Genomic DNA, 23,303 nt, shown 5'->3' with positions numbered 1-23,303 from the left:
ATATTAAGCTGCTTTAAATAAACCTTTATGTTCTGCACACGTCTGAACGACAGCCTGACTCTGCCTCTGCTGCTCATAGTTGTGCATCCGCACCACAAAGACTGCAGCACTGATCTCACTGTGGAGCAGCTTTATGGGACATCTTGCACTTCAAGCTATTTGGGGAAGACACAACATAAGAGTATGAAGTAGTATTAACTTAAATATGAATTATATTCTATTGTAAACTATTTCATATTATAAAAAATATGTAGAGTAATATTACTCTACATTATATACAACCTATCATATAATTAACAGTTGTGTTATAGCTATTAAAGTACATATAGCAATCTTGCTAAAATACTAAAGAGATATTTTGGTCACTGTGGAGCTGCTTATGTACAAATCTGCTTGATTTCCAAAAGTGAATTATAGTCAATTAAAGAATTAAAGAATGAAAGGCTTGAATTCTGTAGATCCTCTTAATAAACTCTTCTTTTAAGACTGAATAATAGGAGACAATGTCGTTTTTTGATACATTTTTCCCATTAAAAGCTCATTGTGATTCTGAGATATGGGAATGATACATGCATGAATGTTCAGGAACAGGAAGTGGTCAGTCAAGTGTCCGAAGTTCACTTCCCTGTGAACTCATCAGAGACAGAACATTTTCTGTTCTAACGAAACCGTAAAACTGATCTGGTCTAGTTTGCATTTGACTGAAGCTCAATAGAAAATGAGCAGTACAGAGGAAGCTAATATTATGAAATCTCACTTGAAAAATACATTTATCTATTATATAGTTATTATATATATATATTATCTTTTTTGCTTGATATTAATATTTACACTTCAACCATAGGTCTTACTTTTCCTCAGAATATGGTGACATCATAAGTGTTACAGTTGAGTGGTGAGCTCATTAGACAGGTTCAGACAGTTAGGTCCATTAGCTTCCGCTTCATTGGTACAAATGAAAGTAAACATACTCAAAATGATTTCTACTGCTCTTCTTTAATGTTATCCTCAAAATAAATGAGTATAATCGAACTAAACTGCTGTTTTCAACATGTCTGGTCAAATGTGTTGCCCTGTTTGCCTCGTGCTCAAAGATCACAGTATTTAACTCGGGGAGTACAACGTTATCCTTGCTGTGATTTACACAAGTTATACATCAGGAGAAGTCTGCCTTCAGAGCAGCTCTGCCTCCCAGATATTGTCTGAAGAACACCAGATACACTTTACTGACTGGAATGAAATTGTCTGTTTTTAAATGATTTGGTTTGCCGCCGCCCACACTATCAGTGCTAATTCAGTCCTTCTGTGGAAAACATACAATCAAATTCAAGGTTTGAAAACGAGTGAAACAGAAGAAAAACAGCATTTAATTCACATATGACTGTTGTGGCAAATATTAATGTAATATCCTTTTCTTTTCGTTTTGCAAATATTTGTGTAGAGTGCAATAATCAAATATCTTTTCACCAATCCAATCAAAATGAGGAGTTGTGGAGTTGATACGGTTCCCTCAAAGCAGTAAAGCACGGTCTTTCTTCTTAGGCCCCATGAAGTGCAAAGTCCTCATGCTAGAGTCCTGGCTCAACAACCAGGAACTCAATTTGGTCCTTCTCTTTGGTCTTGAACGCCTCAGCTATGATCTGAGCAGCATCCTTGTGCTCCCGACCTCTCAGGGAAATGCCATTGACCTCCAGGATGACCTGACCCACCTTCAGCTGACCACAGTTATGAGCGGAGCCTCCTTTCTGTCAACAGGGACATAAAGGGAAGGGAGGAGACAAGGCAAACAATTTGACATCATTTAGGAAGATAGCACCATTTCACGATATGACAATAAATGATGTGTGAATAGTCAGTAGAAACCTGTGTCCTCGCTGTCGATCTAACTGTGCAAGGCAACTTGCTTACAGTTTGAAACATATTGGGTATACAGGTGCTGAAGTCACTGAGGACATGGCAGTGTTTATGGGAATTGTAGTTTCAACAACTGTATTGAGCCTTGCACATTTGAAGACTTTTCAGAACTGTTCTTATTTTAGCTTTTTACTTCCCTACATTTGCTGTTTATACCTTCATGACAAATAGTGTATTATCTACTATGCATTTTGCCTGCATTGACCAAAATGAGCTGTCATTCGTGAGCACGGTTTATGTAACTCAGCACTGGTGTCATTGGTGGCTGTGTTGGCAAGCAGCCTGCCCTGTGCTTTCACAAGTTGCCAGTTTTTTTTCTATATCAACCATGTTTCAAAAACCTTTACATGGTGTTTCAAAGTGTGTCCCCTAATGATTTTGAATGCCTTTTGTGAGTGCTCTGATACATATATATTTAGCCTTTCTGAAGCTATTGGATACTGGGCCTGTATTTGTCATGATTATCAAAGTCCTGATCCTGCTGCAGGGAGCGGCTTTGGAGCTATCCAGCGGTTTAGGAGCTATCTGACACCTTGGAGAGCGTTACGGTGCACAGACCTGACAGTAGGAAAACTGTCAGAATGGAGTGAGGATAAATGGATAAAGCCCTTCTCTGTATTTTGTGGCATTACATTCTTTTGCAGTTTCATAGAGTGATGGAAATGTACTGGTTTCAGGTGGGGTTTTCTTTATATACAAAAAGAAAAATGGAGTGAAAGGAAGCTGTTGATAGCAGTGTTGTATCCAAGAGCACCTAATCCGAGAACAAGTCATGACCAAGACCAGTGTGTCTCGAGACTAAAACAAGACCAAGACTTTGAGGGGTTGAGATCAAGTCAAGACACTGGCCCGAAACCCTCATTTCATTTGTCTTCTCAGTTTTCCAGGTAACAGGTAATCCGAGTCATGGATATTCCCTATTGCTAACTGACTGTGCTAAATGAAAAAAAAGAAGACGACAAAAACACAGAACAAAATTGTCATGGTCCTGGGACTTGATTGTAGTCTGTTTCCTGTTTTATTTTGAAGGTTTACACTCCTCATGTGCCGTGTTTGGTTTGTCTTCCTGCCTTTGTCTTTTTCCTGCCTGTTTTCTACCATACTTGTGTTTCATTAGTGGATTAGTCTCTGGTGTATTAAGTCTTTGGCTACGGTCGAATAGTCAAAAACATTACCTCCTAACGTCTTTTCCTAACCACTTCTCCTTGACCTCGACAGAAAACGTTGTGAGGTTAAGTAAAGATGTGAAGGAGAATTCCTAAGGATTTAGGAAAAGAAAACCTCAGTGTTTAGAGAATCCGACTCCACTTTCACGAAGCTACGTAATTATAATGCGACCCCGGACGTTATTGACGTGGGGCTCGCATGATAAAAAAACATCGTAGATGGACTACAAAAGGTGTATCTCACACTTTGCCAACCATGCAGGTTGTATATAAATCTCCTTCAGTGACAGGCTGCTTCACTTAGGGTGTGTAAAGGAAAGATAACACAGGTCCTTCATTCCTGCTGCTGTCACACAATCAACACTGCTTCCCGTAAATCACACAAACCAAAACTGTTAAACTGTTTAATATCATTATCTCCTATCGGCATAATGTGATTTCAACCGTTTTAGTTATATTTCCACCCTGTGGACCCACCACTCGCAGGGACAAGCATCGGGGTCGGGTGCAATCCAGACCGGGTGGCGGGTCCGGCCGGAGGCCTGGGCGAGCCAATCGCCGGCAGCAAAGACTTGCTCTAGGGACGTGGAACGTCACCTCGCTAGCGGGGAAAGAGCCGGAGCTGGTGCAGGAGGTGGAGTGATTCCAGCTAGATATAGTTGGACTCCACACACAGCACTGGCTCTGGAACCAAGCTCCTGGAGAGGGGTTGGACTTTAACTTTAGCTATAACTTTGTGATTCTGTCAAGGCCAGCAGAGAAGGCTTTGCAGGGCCTGACGGCCCACCACTGGTGTGTGTGTCTCTCTGTCTGTATGGTGTCACATTACCATTTGCTCTTCTTCAACAAGGCCACCTAACAGAGCCACATGGGTTAATCCATCCATCTATTCATTGATCCTTCCTCAACTCAGGACAAACAGGAAAACTGCCAACGTTTACTGATTCAATTCTATCCTCCACGCTGTTTATTTGCATTCACTTTCAATAACAAAGAAGCAGCTAAAAGCATTACTGCTAGGCAAACAGACCAATGATAATGAATTATGCAGACTGGCCAAGAAACTCCTTGAGTTGTGTAGTGAATCAGATACACCTCTAGCTGCTTTTACAACCATCACCATATGAGCAAGGCATTAACCCTGAGCTGATTCAATTCAGCCTTGTTGCAAAGACGACAAGGATGAGGTCATAATAGCTCCCTCCTGTAAAGCCGTATTTAAACGTATTAAAGGGTTTCAGCACCCCAATAGGCAACATCAGTGTTCCGTTAAGTTACAAGAGTTCAGTTATGCTAGTACTTGTCATTTATGACATATTTCAAATGAATGTTATGAAAAAGAAGGATTGGTCAGTTCTTAAAGATAGTTAACGTATGTACATGTGTGAGTCCAGGAAACCTGAACAAATTTTGATGCCAAACATTTGATCTCAACTGTCTGATGCCACAAATAGCAGCTATATCTTTAAGCTGTTTAATGTACTGACTGTCCGAAGCAAGCAAACTATTGTATTCAACTACTATATTTTGACCAACGAGCTATTGCGTATTCTCAGCTGGCTAATCTGTTAGCGGTTAGCTTGCAAGATACAGCAGTTCACCTACTAGCCCGTATACTAACCCACTACTTCACCAAACTTCTACCACCATACATGTCACATTGGAAACGTATTGGATGTGTAAAACATTGTAAAAAGCCTTTTGTGTCTGCAAAGGTGTCACATCTCTCCCTCCTGAGATATTTTCCATGAAAAACACAAACAGAATAGGTGACAAGTGACAACCCTGGTCGAGTCCAACACCAACTGTAAGTGTTTGACTCTGTGCTGATAACACGGACAATTACCTCACATCCCTGCAGTACCCCCCACAGAACTTCCCAGGAAAAACGTTTATGAGCCTTCTCCAAGTAAACAAAACACAACAGCTCCAACAGCTTTGCAAGGGTTAAAGAGCTGGTCCAATGTTTCACAGGAAGGACAGAATCCACATTACGCCTCCTGTATTTCAGGTTTGAAGTCAGAACCTTGTTTCCAGCACCCTGGAATAAACGTTACCTGGGAGACTGTGCAATGTGATACCCCGGTAATTAGTGCACACCCTCTGGTCCTCCTTTTTAAAAAATGGGAACACAAACCTTGGTCTGCCACTTCACAGGCACGGTCCCAACCTCCATTTGGCACTTAAGAGGCGTGTCAGTCAAGACAGAACAACAATGTCCAGAGCCCTTAGCATTTCTCTTAATACAAAGACAGGGGACTCTGTCATGACACCAATACTTAGGGAAAAAATATACCACATAACATGTGATCTACAGAACAGGTCTATAAACACATGCAATTTCAACTTTTTTGGAATGCTCTGCCTTCTTTGTACATAATGTGAACGGTGAAGGAGAGAAATATCAAGCGGAGGATTTATTTTTGCAGATGGCTTTAGAATGCTCTTCACGCAAAACAAATGCAAGCTATTAATCATTTGCTGAATGAAGACTGATTTTATATCAAAGCAAAAAGGAAACACTTAAATGCACTGCAGTGAATATTTTCTCCGCATTATTTTGGTTTCAAGTCATTTACAGTATCAAAACTCTGAACATTGGAACAAAACAATGGCTTCAAACCATGAATCAGCCAAACCCTATTGCATCATTTCCTCACCTGGATGGTGACTACGCGTGGCAATGGTTGGCGTGTGTTGGCTCCGCCCTCTATAGCAATGCCAAGGGTGTTGGCATTTTTCGCCACTCTTACCAAGGTAGCTGTGGGAACTGGGACCGGTGAGCCAGTCTGCTGGGACACAAACGGAAAAGCAGTCAGAAGAAAGAAATTGAGAGCACGGTTGAAACTCATATTGTCACCATTGCAAAATTTTAAGAAGTAGATCAGACCTGCAAACACGTCATCTTTTGTCAAAATTGGAATCAGGGATTTACCGACAATCCAACAAATGAAGGTGTAAAAATAGGATTAAGCTTCATTCTTCACACGACTTCCGTCACCGTACATGTGTACAACTGACTAAAACACAATGAATGCCTTTGATTACAAACCGTCCAAAAATAAGTGTGTGATGTCATCACCATTTTGAACAATAGATTGTGCCTTACCCCTCTCTGTGACAGCGAGCTTTTGGACCTGCCTTTGAGTGTGGCCGTTCATGAGATGTGGTTTAATGAAACTTTAATCAGTAAGTCAGTAATACAAACTGATGTAAGTCTTTATTTGTCTTCAGCGGCCGTCGCTAGAAATGTTGGGTTGAACAAATTGACAGTATCATTACTTTGTCCAGAAAAAGTGAATGTTGGAATGAGCTGACTTTAGCTTCATTTGTCCCAGTGACAACAACATGTACATGGTTCAAAGCAAAGTTTGCCACTATTCATTTTACATAGAACCCAAGCGATTGGATCCTCAAGGCATTGTAATTCTAAACGTATTATGCACATACAAACAGACTGAAGAGGAGCAAAGCTGATGTAGCTAGACGCTAGTGAAAAGGAGCTAGTATGCTATGTACTAAGTGGCTAATCAGGTAATAAGGTGCAGGTGCACAGCGGAGTGTGGAAGGTCAGGTGACAGGCAGAAACACTGAGGGGACATCTGAAGGGCAGGTATGAAATGACAGGGTAGAGGGGATTCTATTCATAAAAGGAAAATGGTCATTGAAGCTGGAGAGGGGGGAATCTGAGGCTAAGGAGTGTAAAATCCAGTATAAGTGCTGTGTTATTGCTTGCCAACCCTTCAGGAAAGCAGCAGATTTGTTACATTTGCTACCTTTGCCTGTCTACATGGTGCATGCGTCTCTTTGTGATGCATCAGTGTTTGTGCACTAAAATTATAGAGTTTCACTGAAGTGCAGAGAGGAGAGAAGTGGCATTGGCACAACATAATACAGCTGGACAGAATTACTCAAGTCTATAACTGTGTCCTAAATTCATACTACATACTCATCACTTACAGTACTACACACAAATTGCCATAGGTTACTGTCAGTTAAAATAAAAACACTATACAAACACAAACTGATACAATATGTGCAACGTCAGATGTCCATCAACTGCGACTTTAGAATATCACTGCCAGTTAAACTTCTGTTAGTATGCATCTGGTTTGAGTACACTTACTTTTCCAATGTGAATACACTATAGTACAAACATGCTTAGAGTTTGTATGTGGGATGGATTTTGTACATGCCGTATGTCTGCTCAACAGGATGGATGTGTTGTCACTGTCATGTTCTTTTAACTGTTGCAACATATCCACCACAGCTTTAAGTTCAAAAACTAAAAAAGCTCATCATGGTGTATATCTTTATTCTCTTTCTTCATCTCAGACTTCAGCCCAATGATTCGCTTACAGTACATGTCAAAAGGATTTGTTTATTTTGTAAGAAGATCGTAGAAAAGTATGAAAGCATAAAAGTACAACTATTATAACCTGTAACATGTTTGATTTAAAAGTATAACCGTTGAAACATAGAAACTGTTTTATTTCATGATAGGAGTGATGAAACATATAAACTGCATAGATGCCTTATATGAAATAGTCACTCAAAACTTATATAATCCTTCCTGTTCAAAACAGGATCAAACTAGTTACATTCTGTGTCTGACCTAGAAACAGGAGGACTCATGTGTGAGTGACGCATGAACCTGAGGGAGGTACCAGCCTCAGACCAGCGTAAGAGGAGCCAGCAGAGCTGAGAGAAACAGTGATTTATACTTCTTTAACAAGACGAATAGGCTTAAAGGTCTCACGCCCTTAGGGGTGACTAGAAGACCCTTCTGCTATCAGAAGACAGCATGAAAAAAAGAAAAACATTTTTATTGAATTGAAATTGTTGTTTGTGATTGCTGTGAGTAAAACTTTAATAAAACCACGGCCTTACCATTTGTAAGTGGCTGAAACCAAACACTGGTTCTTTAGACTAGTTTAACCCTCTTCCCCTGTCCCTAAAAGTGTGATACAGAAGTGACGACTGACTCTACCAGAGGAGCTTAAGGTGAGTTCCCTGGGTGAAGACTTGGCAGTGTTCGTCAAAAATGGTGAGAAACTTAAAATAGGCAATAGTAAAGTATAGACGATCTACATGACTACTCATACTGGGTGTTAGGGTTACATCGTATGAGAGCGCCTCGGGCGTAGCCGTACAAGACTCTCAGAAAGACAATAATTCAGAAAATCCTAACGATTGAGCTACGGGGTGAGATGAAAGGCCGAAGGTATTGTTCCGACACCTCCATGAGGAAACTAACCCACGCAGGTCGGACAGCCGACGGAGTGACCACAGTGCAAGCTTGTCCCGCTTTCCCCGGGGCGGGATCCGTTCACGCTACAATTTCTATTGGAGTTTGCAGGCCTGCTAGATCAAATAGCACTTGTAAATAAGTGTTATCTATTTGTTTAAACCTACTTGAAGCACCTAAATGTGTCTGCAATAAATGAGTACAAACAGTATTGCTGTTTGAAAATCAATTTTACAATTATTTTTCTGACTTGTGATGATTTAGCAAATTAGCTCATAGTTTGCCGAGAATTATTTTCAAATTCTGCAGTATTGATACTGTGTGAATAAACAGTAGTGTGTCAAGGACAACCTTGTCCTGTTCTCCCAACACATTGTCACACCAATGTGTTAAATAGCACAGCTAACATGACTAACGAGGGCCAAACGAGTCACGTGACAAAATGTCAACTTTACTAATAGTTTTGCACACAAAAACAGGGACGAAGAAAGTCCTGTTTGTTTGACCCATCAACCAACCTTCCCACCTGCCCAGTGTGGACAATCTCACATTTATACTGTCAGTTGCTCTGACCTCAATACACACGCTAAATGTGCATCATGTCAGAGGCAGACACTGTCAAAGCTGAATTATTTGATGCATTGGGAGCGAGAATGGGTTGTCTCAGCAGATTAACTATGACAAAGGGAAATGCCCAGCCAGAAATCAATGCTCAGACTACTTACCAGCAGGTTTTTATGTTGTGAAGTATGCTAGTGCCAACATATAACTTTAAAAATATATATTGTTTGTGCATGAAATGTATCCTGAGTGTGTTAGGGACATCTGGGCTATGCCTCTCTTTTATAATCTGCTCCTATTTTTTTTGAGTTTGTAGCAATTTCTGCTCTTTATTTTGGATCAAGATTATCTGAAATGAAATTGTGGTATTACAATAAATGTATGTTCATACATTGATGTTTCAATAAGATATGTAGGGACTTAGGACCCAGGGGCAATGTAGGGGAAGCAGGGGAACCTGGGAAAAAGGGTCGGTATCGGGGCAGAAGGGCATTGTTGGTTCAGGCTAATAAAGAGTTTAGTTGAAAGCAGTTTGGTCTCACGAGAATTCTTATATGTTCTTAAAGAACACGACAAAATGACTCATGGACATTTGCAGTGGGGGCAGTTTTTTTCTTCTTTTAATTTATTTTATACATTTCCATTTTTTTTTTCTGCATCTAAGACATTAAAGGTTTTAAAAGTGCTTTGATGGTCAACAAGACAATTGAGTCTTTAAATAACAAGAGCAGACCCTGGTCTGTTCAAAACATAGTTTATCTCATTACAATTTGATAATGAAAGGAATATTTAAACTCAAATTATTGACATTTTGATGTGATTTTCCATGAAACAATCTTCTCCTTGTATGCAAGTTAATTAATGAAGTGAGTTCATCTGTTTGTTTATTTGATTGGATGAGTGTGTTGAATGAAAGCCACGAGCACCACGGTGAATCTAATGATTTGTTGAAGTGGTTATTTATGACAGTGTGAAGCCCTCACTTGTCTGGTCCCTGGAAGAAGAGCATGGGTCCCTGGCTGTTCCAGATTGCCTTGCTGGTTCTTGCTGGGTCGAGGGCTGCCATTCTTACTGAGGCCTCCTGCCTCAGCTATATCCACCCCGCTGTCCTCACTCAGAGTCTGGCCACTGTCTGACAGCTGGGACAGGGTGGACCCTGGAAGAGACACGATAATGTTTACAATGTACAAACAATCACTACATACAATAATATAGGTAGTGTTCTCAGACAGTGGACTTTATTTTCTCAACTGAAGAGAGAATATTTATTCAAGACCAGACAATACATTCTAAATGCTGAATAGTCCGTTTTCTACAATGTAGCTGCACACTGCTTGATGACTTTTGCACAAATATTTGTACAATTCCTTAATAAGGTATTGTAACTTATATATTGTATAGATTGTAATGGTCACTTGAGTCCAACCTTTTTGTATGGCAGTTGGGATTGGGATCCTTTGTGTGTTGTTTTCTTTCCCACATTTAATATTCCGTACTTGTTAGCGTAATCAGTGGCCTGGTATGTAAAGACACGATATGAACATGGACTTTTATTATTGTTGTTACTCTTTTCATGTCGCTCATGAGTACTAAAGGGGACATTTGTGAAGCGCAATACGGGAGCATGGAGCGCGCAGACAAGGGAGGGCGTCGGCATTGAGCGGCCTTGGCAAGCATGATCTCCAGGTGACCCTTCAACAAAGAATTTTAACCAAACTTTGTGGTTTTATATGTTGTGAAAACATTGGGCTAATGCTAGACAAGACCCATCATCTGAAGGGACTGTAGTGAGATTGCGTGGGTTCTACAGCTTATTGAACAAAGGACAAAGTTTGATTTGATTTACAATAATATATGCTGGTATACGCAAGAAACAGTGTCTCTTTTCTTTCCATGTATCATTTGTGGAGTGAAGTTGTGTTGCGGTCTCATGAATAATTGAAACCTTTAGGAGGTTTAGGTAAATGTAATTGGGTGCTTAAAGGTATATGCAGGGGGCAGCTGGGTGGTTTTCATTACCAACACATAGCCGATACACTCAACACTACATTGCATACATCCTCCCTGCCTGCATGACTATTGCTGCATGCACACATGTCTACCACAAGCCAGCAGGGGGCAGCCATGGATAACAGTACACATAAAGAAAATACACCCTCTCTCTTAGATTTGGTTCAAAATGCCATCCCACCTTCAAGCCATGACTAGACAAAATAAGAGTGACATCAGCAATAAAGCAGCCTGTTGGAATCCATGTATCTAGAGCTGTCTGAGGAGGAACAACAACAGTCTGATGAGTATGTGGATGTTGAGGCAGTCACATTCACAGAAGAGCTTCAGGACCTTCAATTGAGGGTTGAGACCTAAGAAAATCATCTCAAAGTACAGTTGATAGCACACTCAATCGTTTAGAGGGTCTTGAGGAGACTAAAGAGTGTATCAAGACTAGGCTGTTACTTTCCCATCACTGCCTAGAGCCACAATCAAATTACGTATTAGAATGGAGTTTCCCCGGTTAGGTGAGTTAAGGAGTTTGACTGATGTCACGGATTTCATTGAGCAGTGTGAGCATTTTCTCACTGGGTGTTCTGTCAATAGGAATACAAGGCTCAAAGGGTCAAGTTGTCCTTGATTCAAGGTGCACATACTCCTTGAAGAGTAGAACCCTGTGGAGTGACAGAAGGAAGCAAGGTGAGGCACTGAGTGTGAGTGAGATCCCAAAATGTATCATGACCAAGGGGCAAAAGAGCAAGGCAATAGGGAAGACCTTGCTTCTCACCCTCCACTATGCCCCCAGAGTGTTTGCAGACTGTCTGCATACATGAACTCTGTGACGACCAACTTTGCATGCCTCTATTTCTCAGTCTTACGTTATGTTCCGTTACCGTTCAGACTTGCTGGGTTAAGGATAACGTCCAGTGCATGCGGAACTTTGTGGACTGTTAACGCGAAACATGAGGCCCAGATACTGATGAGATTATGAGGTCAAAGAGCTTCAGGGAGAGGAGGCTGTTTGTGTAGCGCAGCTTGATGAAGGGCTGAGATGTGAAGGAGCTGGGCCTGGATAAATGTGGAGCTGGGCCTGGATAAAGGTCGAGGTCTAAACAGACGTAAGTACAGCTTCATAAGGCAGAGTATGCTGAATGCAGCCTCTGCTCCAAGGAGATGAACTACAGCAACAAGGGCTCACGTGTCCTCTCATCACACTGCAGACACTGTTCACTGTGATGACCACAGCCAGTGTACCAACCAGTGGTGGACCGTCAGGGCCAGCAAAGCCTTCTCTGCTGGCCTAAACAGAATCACAAAGTTATAGCTATTTTATAATTTAATAATTTTTCATAAATACACTACATGTATTATAATATTTCTCATTATCTTATGTTCTCATTGCACAGCTACTGTGTGGCCAGTCTGCATAATTCATTATTATTGGTCTGTTTGCCTAGCAGTAATGCTTTTAGCTGCTTCTTTGTTATTGAAAGTGAATGCAAATAAACAGCGCGGAGGATAGAATTGAATCAGTAAACGTTGGCAGTTTGTCCTGAGTTGAGGAAGGATCAATGAATAGATGGATGGATTAACCCATGTGGCTCTGTTAGGAGGCCTTGTTGAAGAAGAGCAAATGGTAATGTGACACCATACAGACAGAGAGACACACACACCAGTGGTGGGCCGTCAGGCCCTGCAAAGCCTTCTCTGCTGGCCTTGACAGAATCACAAAGTTATAGTTATTTTAGAATTTAATAATTTTTCTTAAATACAGTACATGTATCATAATGTATACAAATATTTTTCCAATTATCTTATTTTCTCATTACATAGCTACTGTCTTCCTCAGTTGCTCTGCTTCCAGTGCAGCTTGTTTTAAGTAGAGCTTTTATCCAATCAGATTTCACCTCTGTGTCTCTAGGTAGAAGAGAGGCCCCAGCCTGCAGACTCACAAGTGAATCCATTTGCAGTTTAAGTGAATGGGGACGATATTGTTGATTGTCATAGTGTTCAACCAATCAGATCTTTAGTTTGACATGTTGGGCGTATTCTTTGAGGTCAGAGCTGCTAGCTGGCCTACAAGTACGTGATTGGTCAGTGGGCTAGCGTGACATGTTGGGCGGTGACAATCCCAATATCTGCTGCCTCTGTGGAGCGGACATTTTCAGCCTCAAACGCATTAAAACGTGTTCAAGAAATACAACTGGGGAGGCTCGACTGTCTTCACTGGCGTCCATGAATCCAGAAGGACTTCTTACTGGAACTAAAACGCACGGATGTACTGAACAACCGTGAGATTAAACTCTTTATTAACAAAGAAAGGAGGATGGACTTTGTCTTTAAATAGTGAACAGCAGCTCTGGTAAGTGAACTGCATTTGTTTGTACATCTGCCGTAGTTTTAAGATGCTTGTTTATATATTATCATTTGTACAACTTGTTTTTATGAAGATGGATTTTTGTTTGGTTTTATATGTGATAGGAACTATTGTTACGTCCAGTGTTGCTCTGGGGACATATTTAGCTGGTGCCAGTGTTGCCAACTTGGCGACTTTCTCGCTAAATCTGGTGACTTTCCAAACCCTCACAGCGATGCAAGACCTGTTACAGAAACAAGCTGTGTCTGTTGTCCCCATTCATGAGAGAGAAAAGGTTTTACCCTAACACAAGCCTGTGTTGGCTCTTCGCAACACATTCCATATGTTAACCAATAGGTGGTTACTTGAGCTGGGCAATTGGTTCACCACTATTGACTTACAGGTGCATTCTATCAAGTAGAGGTGGCTTCAAAACACAGGATATTCTTGCATTTCACTTTGCAGGGGATAGCTTACAATAGCAAGCGCTGGGGGTTGTGGCAGCTGCCCATCCGTTAGCAGTGGTGCTAACGGATGGGCCCACCTTCGTTTGGATGATAGGAAGCCCAAGCCACGCTAAGTTACCATTTCCCCCTCACTGATGGTAGGTAGGTAGACTGGTAAACGTTGTGTGGCCTCCTCAAGCTCTGGCAGTGTTCATGGTCAAGTGTATGCACCAGCCATTTCCGATGCCACAAGAGTTTTGGTGACAGAACGGTCTTTGGTCCTCTTGTGAAGCGATTCTTGCAAGGGGTCAGGAGACAGTGCTCCATGATGCATGCCTCCTCCCTGCAGTGGGGACTGACATTGGTGGTCAATTGGTGAGGGGTCCCTCTGAGCTGCTATAAACAGCTTTACTGCTACAACATCTTGCTTTCTCTCGAGTTTTAGTTGGTCTCTATGCAGTCTAATTAACTGACAATGATGTTATGGATTACATCGGAATGAAAAGATTAAACATCAGAGAGCCCGGTAACAGGTGAAACCTCAACAGCTCACAACAAGGTCTGTGGATTATCTTGAGCAACTGGGTCATGATTTCTGAAAAGAGACATTGCTGTTAAGTTTTTCATATGTATATTTTTGGGACTTTTAACACCACAAGCCGAGTGCCATATATACTCCCATTATATTTGTGAGAGAACGCAGATAGCTGGTATCTGCAAAACTAGGCAACTCAAACCAAAACAATTTAGACTGCTAAATAGCATTACAGATAAGAAGAAACTATGTATATGTTTATGTAATTGTGCTTTTAATACCATCCCATAAGTAATGTTGTTGTTATTGGTAGGAAATTACAATTTTGCCCAAATAATTTTATCTTATGTTGAGGCATACATGAGATGTATTTATACACAGGGAGTCAACACCCACAGCCAAACACAGACACACTCACAGAGACACAAGTTATGTACCTCTTTGCTGTTGTGTGGAGTCTGCAGACAGCCGGTTCATGTTTGTTATGATGACATTCTGGGTGAGGGCAGGTGAGCAGGGACGGTCAAGACTACAGGGTAGAGCAGTAGGTGTGATGAGAGAGGGGCAGGGGGAGGGGCAGGGGGAGGGACATGGCGAGAGATGGGGTGATGGATGACGGGATTGCATGGGAGAGGCTGTCTTGGAAGAGGACGCAGACTTTGACAAGTAGGTGGACTTCTCATAGGAGCTGCATCTGGAAGCGAGTTTGACAGATGCCTCTGGCTTTGCAGAGCCGGAGGAGTCCCGGTGGTGTAGGAAGCCTGGACAGGTGTGGTGTCCTGAACTGGGCTGGCTGTGGTGGGCAGCATGGTGGTGGAAGTGATGAGCGAAGTGGGGGTGGTTCTGGTGTTCAGATTTAGAGAGTTGAAGGGAACTCTGGCAGGTGTGATGGAGAGCATTTAGCGAAGCGTGGTGGCTTGCACCAGAGCATGTGTGATAGGCAGAGACTGGTGAGGGCTGTTGGGTGGTGGGGAGGGCTTTGAACGACTTGTGGAGGCACTCCTGGAGCAGCCAGGTGGGGCCAGTGAAGAGCAAGCTGGAACGGGGCTGCAACCGCCGAGCTGAAGGCTTCCGGTTATGCTCCTTCTCCTTAGACGGCTTGGTCTGAGCCTGGAGAAGGGCAGTCCTGAAGAATGGAGGAGATTCATTTGAAGCCTGCCTTTCATCCTGTCAATGAAAATAAGGCAACACTATACATGAATCCCACATGGAGGGTGTAGCTCCTCTCTCGGAGCCTAATGAATTACAAAAGAAAATAATCTTTACATTACAATCTTTAAGATCTCAGTCCTGGATGACATAGCAAAACCTGGAACTATATACAGCATAAAGAATGGAAGAAGGGGGAAACAGCTAGCTTGACCAACACCTCTAAAGCCGTGCACAGCGGCACAAACAGAGAAAGGGTTTAGAGACGAGAAGTTTATCTGCCCAATACTTTTGCAGTGTGTACGCTGATAGCTTAGGTCGCAAGATTTTTTGTGGTTTCTACATTTCTTACATGAAACAGAGACAGGCCAGTTGTTACACATCCTAAACAAAATGAATAACAATAAATAATTTAAAGAAAGATACAATAGAAATCTCAAGGATGTTTTGCCACACCACAGGGCCGCTGGCTGTCGTGGTGGTGTCCAGCAAACAATGTGGGCTTCGTAGACAACTGGGAGACTTTCTGGGGAAAACCTGGTGTGCTTAGGAGGGATGGCATTCAGCCCACTCTGGATGGAGCAGATCTCATTTCTGCAAATCTGACCAAGTATCTTTGTGGACCTAATCCATGACAACCCAAAGTTCAGACCAGGAAGCAGAGTTGCAGTCTTACACACTTCTCTGAGTTTCCATTAGAGCAGTTACCCACCCAAAACCATATAGAGACTGTGTCTGCCCCACTGCCACTTAAATTAATTAAATCAAAAGTAAACAGTCGAGGAGTTAAACAAAATAACCTAATCCAAGTTAATACCAACGCAACAGTGCAAGAAAATAGGATAATTAAATGAATCAACTCCTCCAAGTCATATTAATACTCCCATTCCTCGAGGCACCGGCCGAGGAGGTGGAGTAGCAGCCATCTTTGACTCAAGCCTATTATTAAACCCTAAACCTAAACTAGATTATAACTCATTTGAAAGATTGGTTCTTAGTCTTTCACACCCAACCTGGAAAACAATAGTTATATTTGTTATAGTGTACCGGACCCCAGGTCCGTATTCTGAATTCCTATCGGAATTTTTAGGATTTTTATCAAATCTAGTCCTTAAAACAGATAAAGTAATTATTGTATTAAGAACGACACATACCAGTTCAATGTCTTGTAAGGCATTTGTGTTCTCCTCCTGGTGTTTTTCTGTCCATTCACCAATTGTGCCATCAGTCTGAAAGAAACAGTATGAGGCATTGTAGTACTGTGGGGCTAAATCTGAAATACAAACAGTATGGTTTACTTTAGCATATTTAATGCAGCTGCCAGATGGATGGGATTTGCCCCACAGGGCAACACAAGTAGTACAAGGAAGTTAAGATGGTTAGACATTAGCATCGTGACATCAAACGGCGGTTTCATGATTAAAAAGCAATCGACCAATAAGCGAAGAGGAAGGACTAACGATTAGCTGATCAAGCGTTGTCAAGCAAAGTCAGCTGTGTGCCAGAAAACGAGGAGTAATAATAACCTGCATGCCTTCTGCAAATCATGTATGTTGCTTTGGTTCTGATTTTTCTCGCTCCATGTCAACTTTTTTTTGACAATTGACAACAGTGTTTTCATGCAGCATGCAGGTGAGCGTGCAATCTTTTCAGATTCTTTTTTCAAATAAAAATGCTCACTCAGCAAAAAGCAGTGACTTTGGATACAACAGTCAGCTAATCAATACAGTTAGGATTTTTTGAAGTGGTGTAGTATGAGGACGTTATCCATTGTCAATACTACCCACAGTAGATGGCGGCCGACACGCTATATTTAGAATATTTTGACTGCTTTACCGTGTCATCAGACACATTTTACGATAGGGAACGGAAGCATTCATTAATTCTCTTCAAAGCCGCCAGACTGCTTTAACAAAAACTACATTTTCGCAGAACACAGGAGTTGCTGATCTGCCGTTGCCTTGATCGCATGGATGGTTTGAAGTAACGTGGAGTCCACAGCGGCACATTGCCGGTACTCCTGTCTTGCTTCTCCAAAGTGAGAACATGCCGACCGCCTACACTGACTAACTGTGAATAAGGATATTTTCAAAGTTAAAGGTTTTATTTATTGTCAACACAGGGTTGCGTCTTGACCTCCTGTTTTCTAAAATCAACAATAAGCATCTTGGTTTTACTGAAAAGTGAAAATACTCCACTACACGTAAATGTCCTGCATTCAAAATGTAACTACTTAAGTAAAATTATGTAATCAGCTAAATGTAGTTACGGTAAAAGTATTGACTGTGCAGTAAAATGTTCCCTTTCTGTATTTTACACTGGACCACTCAACTCTCCTCCGAATGAGAGCAGATCACTTTGGGTGCTCGCTGTTCCGATTTGTCAAAGAAGAAAAATAACAGGCTTAGAATGGAAAAGTTGTTCACAGTTATTTTGTTGTTCACACATTCAGTTAACACATATGATTAAACTAAAGGATGAATCAGAATATAAATGAAATATAGTGTGGTACATGTACACTCAAGTTGAATCTGTCTCCACTCAAGTATAAAACCGGAGAGCCGTTTTATTTCATTCATTGTCCACTCTGAATCTTCCTTCTTTTAGAGAACGTGTAGCTTAATTTATGTTATGGTCCTAATCTACCCTACAATAGCAGAGGAACCCTTTACAAATAATTCTTACCGACTGGTTAATCCATAATTTCACATCTTGTTGTTACAGAAACAAACACTCATAAACAAGGACAGAGTCTCTAACAGGTGCAATTGTTTCTGGAATCGTCTTTAGCATAGCATTATATTTCACTCAAAATAATTAAATGAAACGTTATAACTGACTCTGAATGCAGCTACAGACTTTTTTTCCCCCACAAAATATTACATTAATATTATACTATATTAACCTCTTCCACTCCCCTCCTATTTTAGAGCAACAACGCCTAAAGTGACATACCCAAATTAAATTGGCAGTATCTTCTGAACCACTCTGACTATATGCATAAATGAGGTCTGCCTTGAAAGAAAACCCCCTAAGGTTCCTTGTGAAAGTGTCTGTAGACCTGTAGGTCATACAGAAACAGAGCAGTGGGCCTTAGAAGTCAGTAAACATTAAGTAAAAGAAAATGACATTATTTGCTGGTTGTCTCTTATATTATATTATGATTTGGCCAATAAATCTACTGACTGTTATGTCAAAGTAGATATAAAGATTATCAACATATTGCAGCGTCCTTAATCTTTGTTCAATCCAGTACCATAGATCCATAGATATCAAATAATGCAGTATGAGAGCAGAACATAGACACTATGCTCACGCCTACACACGCCATTCCTAAGTTCCCCATCATGCTCATGTACAGGACTGTATGTTTTGATCATATAAACACCTACTGCAAGTTATGTACACAATATTACAATGGATGTCACATTTGTGTGTATAGCAGATACAGGATGTACCGTAGCAGTGACGGTGTGGTCTGTATCAGGGATCACAGAAGTGAAGTGGTTACAGTGGCCCTGTGGATGTAGCACTCCCAGGCCTCCATGCCAGGTCTGGTTGGCCTCCCTCTCACGGTGCAACACCAGCCTGTCGTACAACTCAAGGTCCTGGTGAGCAACCAGACTCCTCACCTCAGACAACATGGACAACTGCAGGATTGGAGAAAACAAAGCTGTGATAAGATCAAGCACGAGAGAAAGAATACAGAGTTGCTGAGGTCAGGTTGTTTAAAAGTTACTATTGAGGTTAAATATGTGAGAACAGCATCTTTCAAGTTATTCAAATCCTACACATTGTGCCTCAGGTATAATAAGGCCACATAATGTACTTTGCAAAGAGCAAGGTTAGTCGTGGGTCTTAAATGTAAGTAAACCAACTGAACGCCCGCTGGCTCTGTCATCCCCAGGACAATTTCTCACCGGTCACTCCCCTGCACATCCCCTCTCTGTTTCTTCATTTAAACACACTCGACACTTTAACACTACACTTCATCATACTTGTTTATAGTACTGTTATCTGTTTGTTGTGCACTTTATTTTATATTCTTTTATATTCTGTTGTAATCTTTTATTTCTTGCACTGTGTTGATTGTTAAATGTTATGCACCACCCTGTCACGGTTAGGCTTTGCCTCTTGTGTGTGTGTGTGTGTGTGTGTGTGTGTGTGTTTCTCCTGATTGTTCTCATTCTCTTCACCTGTGCCCGATCACCTGCCCCTGGCTTTTCCCTCTGCCAACCCCACACTGCACTCATTCAACTCACCTGCCCAGTCCACCCAGCTGCCTGCAATCTACTCGTCACCCCACACATACATATATACTCCCCTGCTTTCCCTGTTCTGGTTGTCAGATTATCTTTGTTTGTCCCCCGGTCTGCGTCATGTTCCGGCATTGTGTCTTCCCTGTGTGTGCGCCCCGTGTTCTGGTGTTTTGTCCTCGCGTTTGCTCCTCGCGTTTGCTCCTGGTTTGTGACTTTGCCTTTTTTGTCCGCTCCCTGTTGGAGTTGTTTTCTGTTCCTGTCTTTGATGGCTTGGAGCCCAGTAAAGATACCTTGTTTTCTGCACCATTACAGAGATATGAGCCAACAAACACCAGAACCACAAACCGCTTTATCGATTATTATCAGAAACACACCTCACCTTTCGCCGTTTTCAAGCATAAAATCCCGTTTTTTTCTTCAAAATATCCGTTCTACAGATGTCCTGTTTGTCATAAATCTGTTTCCGTGGACACGGGGTGTTATCTGGACCAGGGGTTGGGGTTTGACTTTTGGCGTATCGGATTTTACTATTTACGAGGGACAGCGCGTTTTTGATCCTGACTGGCTAACAGTGCTGTCAATCTTTTCTATGTGGGGTTGGCTCAATTCTCTGGACTCTAATGCGTCGAAAGAGGTATCAATCACTTCATTCGACTAACAGGTCCGCGAAGACACAGAGGAGCTGGAGTCAGCCAAACTCCATGATGACAGACACACACAGAGGGCTCAAGAGGATTCTGGCTCTCAAATTGATGCCAAACTGCTGTATTTGGATGTATAGAACACCATTAGTGATAAAACAAGTGAAATATATAGTTATATAGTATAGAAAATTTAAATGGAACAGCTGGTTCCAAAATGACGATTTTGGTGACCTCGCCTGACCTCTCTGTACATAAAACAACCAGATGTTATGTGGTGGGGACTTCATTATTATTATTGTACATTATTATCATTGATTTACTAAATGTAAATTGTTACTTGCACACACACAAATCACCTGACTGGACAGTTCTTCTGTTAGTGCATTGTCTTTTGTCTTGCAATAAAATAAAAGTATGTAGTGTGAAGCGGTTGGATGACTACTAAGGTGCTATATAAATACAAGTCAATTTACCATTCCATATACCCCTCATGATAATTTGAGGGGCAAAGTAAAAAGATAAAACATGTGTGAGGATGGTATTTCACAACCTGGCACACCAAACCTACTTATTAATGCCATATACCTGTCATAACAATGTCTGGAAATACTTTAAGCAGAGATGTAGTTTCTTACATACAATTTGGAAATCAATTTGGTCCACTGAAAAAAAGTGTGGATGGCCTTAAAACCGTTTAATTCCTAAGCCTATTTTTAGGCCTCTGCTCGAAAATTGCATACCCATACAAAAGTGTGTCGATCTCTAACTACAAGGTCTATTTGAACAATGTTTGATGTTATAATAACGGAAACACTTGTGAGATTTGCTCACATTTTTCTGAACTTTATTTTACAAGCTCAAACAATGAAGCTCCCTTTTAAACCCCACACAGACCAGCTATAGAGTCACCAAGCTTTTGCTGCAGGCTGCTGTACCTTTGCATGTGTGTTAAAGAGCTCAAACAGAGCCATGGCCAGTGGCTCCACTTCTATGTGTCCCTCCTGGTACTCCTGCAGGTAGTAGGCCATGGTCTGCCTCTCTGGCTCCGTTAGCAGCATGTAGGCCTGCTGCTCCAGAGACACCTGAGCACCTGGCGGGCCAACACCTCTGTATACTGCTGGCTGGAGGAACAGATAGGTCGAAAAAGACAAATGAAGAAAGAAAAAAATGAGGTTCACACACAGACAGGATAAGAAGCGTTATGTCACTCTTCAAGGCCAGTAGCATGCAGATAGAAAGTATTCAGATGCGTGCAGACCTTCCATCACCCTTCCTCTCATCCTGTGCAGAAAAGGTGACTGAGCTCAGGGAAAATGCACCACCTGAAAGCTGCAGGGCAAGTCAGTCAGAATGTGCCTGCCTTCAGGACTCGCATCATTGTTATCTTTCTAAGCTGCTCAACTTGGAAACAGTTCTTCTCACTGTTAGTAGATAGATTGAGTGTCAGCGAGGTTCCATGGCTTTACACAGACTGTGAAAACTGTTGTACAGTATCTCCTGCCTGCTTTCCTGTGTCGGTCCACAGGGAAACCACATCGTCACTCCTGCCATCTGTCTGGTGAAAATAAAGTCTGTTCTGTACTGGATTCTGCGTCTTGTGGTTGCTATTTGGTCCTATCCCGAACTCCCGTGACAAACTGCTATTAAATACAAATCCTTAATCAACAGCTACAGGCAAACTACTGACTGCTCATTTTTGTGTAATTGACAGAGGTTTGTCATCTTTTCTGCTTGATTGTAGTGAGGCTAAACTGAGGAAGGCGGTTGTATATTTATAGAGATTAATCCCTTGTTTGAAGGCTGCAAATGTCCGTCTAAAATGGAATTTACTGTCGTTGCTGTTAGTCATGTTTTTCACCAGTGCATGCAATGACATTGTTGATGGATTTTATTTCATAGCCAAAACAGCCCACATTTTTGCCTTTACCTGAATGTAAAAAGAAAATCACAAATATATTTCTGCATTTGTATGTATTTGTGTGTGGATTTTTCTATTTGTTTGTGGATTTCTATTTGTTTGTGGATCGCACTGCATTTATTTGTGGATTGCTCCACATTTGTTTGTGGGTTTTTTGAGACTCCTCTGACGTGGCTGGATTCGCAAATGCGTTTTTTTCAACATGGACCTATCTGTAGCCAATCCGATGTCAGCCTCATTTTCAACCAATCACATGAGCGCAGCTCCCCCCTCCCCTCCCCACGAGGCTGCCAGCGTTGTTGAATCAGGAAATAAATACTGTAGCCGTCCATCATTACGTTATTTCTGAGTCCCTTTTTGTCGGTTTATTGCCGTTAAATCACAGCCAAATCAATTTATTTTGTGTTCATACAGCTGTAGTAAACAGACGTGTGGCTCACTAGACACAGTGAATACAGCTCGATGAAATCCACGGAGATCCTCCGGACTATGTTATGAACCAGACATGATGTCGTTTAGTTTCCCGTGATATCTGGGACTTCCACACGTACTAAGCAGAAATAGAGGTTATTTTTTCCACGGTTGATGGCGAAAAGTTGAACGGCTTTCAGGGCGATAAGCCACGCCCCCTCTCCAGTGCGTCCAGCGCGATTCACGTGAATGAACACAAATAATCCCCGAAAAGACAAGCAAGTTTTTGTTTGTTTTTCATTTCCTGTTTTGTCTCTCAATTTCCGTTTTATGGTAAATAAACACACAGCCAACTACAAATTTCTCTGGGAACCCATGTCCACATTTAAGAGAAGCTCAATAGACCTGAGAACAGTATATGTTGGATTAAAAACTGATCTTTCAACTAGCCTAACTAGTTAACTGGGTGTTGCAGTTTCAGTAGCAGGCTACATTAGCTTGATGTTTCTATGGTTAAGAGTACTGATGCATAACTGACCAGTACAATGATAGTTATGTTATTACTATTAATACAACCAATATGTGATATACATTTTATTACTGACATGGTTTTGAATGATAAGCTTATTAAGCCTATATTTTATTATATTATACTATTTCCTTGACATTGACGGGGGGTTGAGTGGTTTTGGGACTGCGGTGTT

At 41.5% G+C, this 23,303-nt stretch overlaps 1 protein-coding gene across 1 annotated transcript in view; it reads right to left on the bottom strand.

Annotated features, from left to right (window-relative positions):
- Positions 1–1,568: 1,568 nt before the first annotated feature.
- Positions 1,569–23,303, bottom strand: part of whrnb (whirlin b) — a gene marked incomplete at both ends in the record, with an annotated part of 66,553 nt that continues 44,818 nt past the window's right edge. Inside the window, 6 exons of the mRNA XM_079161981.1 lie at positions 1,569–1,745; positions 5,741–5,872; positions 9,873–10,045; positions 14,656–15,385; positions 18,826–19,017; positions 21,206–21,391. Of these exons, the coding sequence (XP_079018107.1) occupies positions 1,569–1,745; positions 5,741–5,872; positions 9,873–10,045; positions 14,656–15,385; positions 18,826–19,017; positions 21,206–21,391 (1,590 nt within the window). The remainder of the gene's footprint in view (positions 1,746–5,740; positions 5,873–9,872; positions 10,046–14,655; positions 15,386–18,825; positions 19,018–21,205; positions 21,392–23,303) is intronic.

Source organism: Pholis gunnellus (genome assembly GCF_910591455.1).
Source record: "Pholis gunnellus genome assembly, chromosome: 6".
Lineage (NCBI taxonomy): Eukaryota > Metazoa > Chordata > Actinopteri > Perciformes > Pholidae > Pholis > Pholis gunnellus.
Note: the sequence above shows the minus strand (reverse complement) of the source record. Positions and strands in the feature narration are given on the sequence as shown.